This window comes from Phasianus colchicus, chromosome 28 (assembly GCF_987193195.1).
Source record: "Phasianus colchicus chromosome 28, bPhaCol1.hap1.1, whole genome shotgun sequence".
Lineage (NCBI taxonomy): Eukaryota > Metazoa > Chordata > Aves > Galliformes > Phasianidae > Phasianus > Phasianus colchicus.
Window position 1 is genome coordinate 3,824,543 of NC_143463.1, and position 5,472 is coordinate 3,830,014.

General features: G+C 68.1%; 1 protein-coding gene across 1 annotated transcript; it reads left to right on the forward strand.

The window, feature by feature from the left end:
- The first annotated feature begins 358 nt into the window (after positions 1 to 358).
- Positions 359 to 3,141, forward strand: DIRAS1 (DIRAS family GTPase 1). The gene is made up of 2 exons (XM_031604344.2): positions 359 to 580; positions 1,977 to 3,141. Exon 2 carries the CDS (start codon positions 1,989 to 1,991, stop codon positions 2,583 to 2,585), a length of 597 nt encoding a protein of 198 aa, XP_031460204.1. The 5' UTR covers positions 359 to 580; positions 1,977 to 1,988; the 3' UTR covers positions 2,586 to 3,141.
- Positions 3,142 to 5,472: the final 2,331 nt, after the last annotated feature.

The following is a 5,472-nucleotide window of genomic DNA, read 5'->3' on the forward strand; positions in this document are numbered from 1 at the left end:
CCTGTGCCGGTGGTGGTGGGGGAAGCGTGAACCCAAAGCGCGAACCCAAAGCGTGATCCAGTTCCTTTGAATGGCCGCAGCGGTTCCGACGGCTCTGCCCCCACCCGGGTGTCCGTCTGTCCCCGTCTGTGCGTCCCCAGCCCCGTTCGAGCATCCCCGTGTCGTTGCGTCTCCATCTCCGTGTCCCAAATCACGCGTGTCCCATCCCCGTCCGTTTGTCCCACCCCTGTCCGTCCGTCCGTCTCCTCCCGTTCCGCCGCCGTTCAGGGCTGTACCGGGGGGTCCGGCAGCCCCGGGTGGGGCGGGCGCGGCGGGCGGGGCCGGCGGCGGGGCGGGATCGGCTCTGCGGCGGCCGCACCGCACCGCGCCGTGCCGAGCTGAGCCCCGCAGAGCCGCGCCGGCCCCGCATCACCGCACCGCCACCGGGTAAAACCGCGCCGGCCCCGTCGCGCCGAACCGAAAGCCGAATCGAAGCGGACGGACAGCGGCCGCCGCATCGGAACCGCACAGCGCCGGGCCGGGCCATGCGCTGACGCCGCGGTGCAGCCCGCAGCCAAGGGCGGATCCCGGGCAGCGCACGGTGAGGCGGCGGCACCGCAATGCGACCGCGCGGGGGGGAGCGGGGCCGGGGGCGGCGGGGGGGGGGGGTAGGGGATGCCCCGGGCAAAGGCAGGGACGGCGGGGAGCGGGCGGGCACCGGGACCTCCTGCCCTGCCCCCATCCTGCCCCCATCCCGCCCCTCCATTCTGCCCCATCCCGTCTCTCTCCGCCCCCCATCCCGACCCCAGCCCCGCATGTTTGTATGTGTCGCCCCTCCGTCCCTCCCCCGCGCTGATGGTGCGGAGCTCCGGGAGGGCTCGGATGCCGTCCTCAGCACCGGGGAGGAGCGCAGGTCGGGGCTGCACGGAGCTCTGCAGCACCCGTGGGTGCCGTGGAGGCCCCTTCCCACCCCTTGGCACCCCATGGCAGCGGGGATGCGGTCCTTGGCACCACTGCAGGCAGGTGGCACGGAGATGGTGGTGGCACGGGGATGGTGGTGGCACAGAGATGATGGTGGCACGGGGATGATGGCACAGGGCTGCTCTGCCACCACGGCCTCTGCTCCATCCCCGTGCAGCTCCGACGCCTCCAGATGCCACAGAACCAAACCTTTGGGTGCTGAGGCCGTGCTGATGGGCTCTGGCTGCATCCCGCATACTCACCCAGTACCAGGCAACGCTGTGGGGCAACGGGCTCCCGTGGGACCCCACAAAGGGGCCGCATCCCCTGGGTGCACACTGAACTGAGGGAGCAGCAGCGACGTGCCAGGAGTGGGGCAGAGCTGACCCCAAAGCAGCACCGTGCGCCATCCCCGTGTGCCCACTCACCACCTTTGGGATGGCACTGCGGGCACGGCAGCCCCGTGGCACGGCACGCTTTGCACCTCCCGAGTGCTTGCGCTCTGCGTGGGGAGCAGAGATGCTCCCACGTGTGGGGACGCCTCGTGGGGACCCGTTGTGCCGTGAGCCCGCAGCTGTGTGACACCATCCGCAGGGCAGAGCGGTGGCACGGCGCAGCGCTGAGCTCTGTGCACGAAATGGCCCCTCCTTACTCAGCACATCCATCTCCACAGAGCAGCCCGGGGGATTTGGGTACCGTCAGACCCCTCACCGGGTTGGGGGCTGCCCCACTGTGCCGCTCCCATTGCTGGGGGTGTCCGTGTGACCCCCCCCGGCGGTGCTGCTCCGACCGCAGCTGCTGTGCCGTTGGCTGTGGCTCAGCCATATGGCCGCGGCGTGGGGGGGGGGGTGGTAAAAATAGCAAAGGCTGCTGCACCCCGGGCGGGCGGCGAGAGCTGCCCCACTGCACGAAGGGCGGCCCAAGGGCGGGGGGCTGCGCTGGGACCCCCCCCTGTTGCGCACAGTGGGAGCGGAGGGCCGGCAGTGGGGGGTCCATCCCACAGCTGTGATGTGTCCCCTGTGCTGTGTCCATTGCAGTGGGGGGCCACGATGCCGGAGCAGAGCAACGATTACCGCGTGGTGGTGTTCGGTGCCGGCGGCGTGGGGAAGAGCTCGTTAGTGCTGCGCTTCGTCAAGGGGACGTTCCGAGACACCTACATCCCCACCATCGAGGACACGTACAGGCAGGTGATCAGCTGCGACAAGAGCGTCTGCACGCTGCAGATCACCGACACCACCGGCAGCCATCAGTTCCCAGCCATGCAACGCCTGTCCATCTCCAAGGGCCATGCCTTCATCCTGGTGTTCTCCGTCACCAGCAAGCAGTCGCTGGAGGAGCTGAGGCCCATCTACCAGCAGATCGTGCAGATCAAAGGCAGCGTGGAGAGCATCCCCATCATGCTGGTGGGCAACAAGTGCGACGAGACGCAGAGGGAGGTGGAGAGCCGGGAGGGGGAGGCCGTGGCCAAGGAGTGGAAATGCGCCTTCATGGAGACCTCGGCCAAGATGAACTACAACGTGAAGGAGCTCTTCCAGGAGCTGCTCAACCTGGAGAAGCGCAGGAACGTCAGCCTCACCATCGACGGGAAGCGCTCCAGCAAGCAGAAGAGGACAGACAAAATCAAGGGGAAGTGCAGCATCATGTAGAACCCCGGACTGGCCCGTGCCCCCCGGCCCCCCCCCTCACCTCCCCGTGGTGGGGCTGTCCCTGTGTGCTCCCTGCGTGTGCGGTGCCTGCGGGGCGGCTGCGGCCATCGTTGGGTTTGGGGACGCAGACCCGTGGGGACCCTCGGCCTCGTGGAGTGGGATGGAGTTGTGGGGCCGGCCACGTGCACGCTGCAGCACAACTGGACACGGGTGTGTGGGGATGGGATGGGGGGACCCCACTGGGGGCCATGGACGCCCACCCAGGTCCCCGTGTGCTGTGCAGTGTGGCAGCGGTGCAGCCACCCCCCTGGTGACGGTCACAGCAGCCCCTGGCTGTCCCTCCTGCACGGTGCCCTTCCCTGGGTGGGACCCCCCCCCACTGAGCCCCCTCCCATCCCCCAGAGCCGCCAGCCCAAGCACAAAGCATCGGGTCCTGCGCAGGTCCTGACCCAGCACAATCCTGGCGAGCTCAGACGCAGAGCCCCCCCAGCACCCCAAAATCCACCACCATGCGGTCGGGGTCCCCCCCTCTCCCGCAGTACCACGAGGCTCTGCCCCCCCCCCCCCACCCGCTGCCCCACGGCCCCCCAGAGCCCTCTGCTTGTCCCCCCCTTCCCCCCCCCCCGGCCGGAGTAGGGCCCTGCCGCCAGCAGCCCCTCATCCCTGCGGGGTCACCCCTCGCTCCGGCCCCACTGCCCCCACCCCGGGGCCGCCCCTGTGCCATGGGGTGCACACAATGGGGGGGGGAGGGGGCCGTGCCTGCTCCCTGCTCCCTCCTCCGGCGTTTTACACCCACCCGACCCCACCGAGGGACGAGGCGACGTGACGATGTAGCCTTTATTCTAGAAATAGTCTTCCTTCAATAAAGAGATGAGAAACGCTGCTGCGTCCCCACGGAGCAGCCACAGCGCGGGGCTCGGGGGGGGGGGGGGCTGCTGGTCACCCCCCCCTCCCCGGGGATGGGTTGGGGAGGGACGTTCAGTTGCAACGGGTGTGCGAATGCGTGCATGCACGTGCATGGCTGTGCACGCGTGTACGTGCACGTGCGTGCACAGGTGCTTGCGATCACGAGCATCCACGCACCCCGTGCGCAAACGCGTGCCCGTGCGCGGGGGCGGCTGTTGGGTGCCCCCCGCCCCCCCGCTGCAGCGAGGGCTGACGGCCCCGTGGGGAGGGGGTGGGAGAGCAGAGAGTGCGTCATCGTGCCTGTTGCCATGGAAACCATCTGCTCTCCGGTCGCTGGAGGCGGGGGGAGTGCGGGGCTGCTGCGGCCGCAAAGGGCCCCGGCAAGGGCACGGCTCTGCGGGGATGTCGTATGGCTGTGGGGATGCGACAGCTTTGCACAGACGTCACGGATCCAAGGGGACGTCGCGGTGCCGCCGGGAATTTGACAGCTCGCAGCTCCGCTCTCCGTGTCCCCTCAGGGATGCGGGCAGGCAGGATGCAGGATGACCGATCTGGTCCCCGACCCGAGGTCTGGGACTGGAGGGTCTCAGGGTGAGGGCAGCGCAGCTCTGCACTCCCGGGACGCCGCCGGAGGTGACAGCGGCACATTTAAGGGGACAGAAATCACTGCCCCCATTCCCGTGTCCCTCATCCACTCTCTATGCCCGCGCTGCCCCCATCTCCCCCTGCAGTGAAAGCGGTGAAGAAAGAGGCGCTCGGACGAAGCCCTCAGCCCTCATTCGTTTCTTCCTCCTCTGACATCAAAGCACAGCACGGGGCTGAGTGAGGGAGGTGGAGAGCAGCTCTGTGCTGTGAATGCTGCTGGCGGTGCGGGACACGGCAGGGCACAGCACGGCACAGCAGAGCACAGCAGAACGCAGCGTGGTGCAGCACTGCACGGCACAGCAGAACAGAGCAGAGAACGGCACGGCACGCTCCCCGCTCTGTCCGTGTGTAAGGGCTCTCAGCAGCCCTGCGGCCACACGGAGGGGAAGGGCTTTTTGGGGACAAACTGAGCAGGATGGGGCTCAACTCCAATACCTTCCTGGAGGGGTTCTGAGCTCACGCTGCAGTGCGCAGTGAAGGATGGCAGCTTGCAGTGGGATCGGGGTGTCTTCTCCCCCCTTCCCCCCCTGACCCCAGCCCTATGCCAGGGACACTCTGCTCCCCTGGGCCTGCAGCCAGCACACAACTCAATGCTTGGGACACAACGTGGCTCCCAGAGCCGTCACCACCTGGGTGTGAGTGAGGGACCCATCTGCAGCCAAAGCGGCTTAGAGGACGGCATATGGGCGCAAATGGGATTAGGGGAAAATCAGCCTTCTTCCCTCTAACAGGATTATGGGTTTTCATCCCAGAGGCGATGCTATGCTGGCACTGCCCATGCTCACAGAGGGCAGGGAGCTGGTGCTGCAGCCCCCACCCCCAAAACCACCATGCAAGCAGCACTCAGCTCTCCACGGTGCGTCTGCTGGTGCACTGCTGGGAATTTCCCCCCACTGCAAAGACTGTGAGGCTCAGGTCAGGGTTAGGTGTCCTGCATTGTGCACCGTGCACCCGGCCCAGCCCTGCAGAGCAGCACAGCTGCATCTGAGGTGCAGGGGCAGGCGGTGGAAGGCGCCTCTCTCATGTCGTCCCCCCACCCGGACCCTCAGCAGGGCACTGGAAGCACCGGGCAGCGCAGCACCGCTATTTTGGGGCGGCCCCGTCCGAACCCCGGGGTCACAGCGGAGCTTCGCGCCCAACCCGCCACGTGCGTCCTTCCCGCCGCGCCCCGCTCATGAATATTAACACCTTCATTTGCATCTCCCCGCCTCGCGTCGCCATTGGCTGCCCGTCCCGCCGCTCCTCTCCCGCCCCGCCCCTCCCGTCCCCTCCTCCCCTCCCCAATCCTCCGTCGCAACCGAACCTGGCGGCCGCGCCTCGCCCCGCCTCCCCGCGC

Bases quoted from the DNA above. Each gene is read 5' to 3' on its own strand.
- DIRAS1 (XM_031604344.2), top strand. From the start codon at position 1,989: ATGCCGGAGCAGAGCAACGATTACCGCGTGGTGGTGTTCGGTGCCGGC.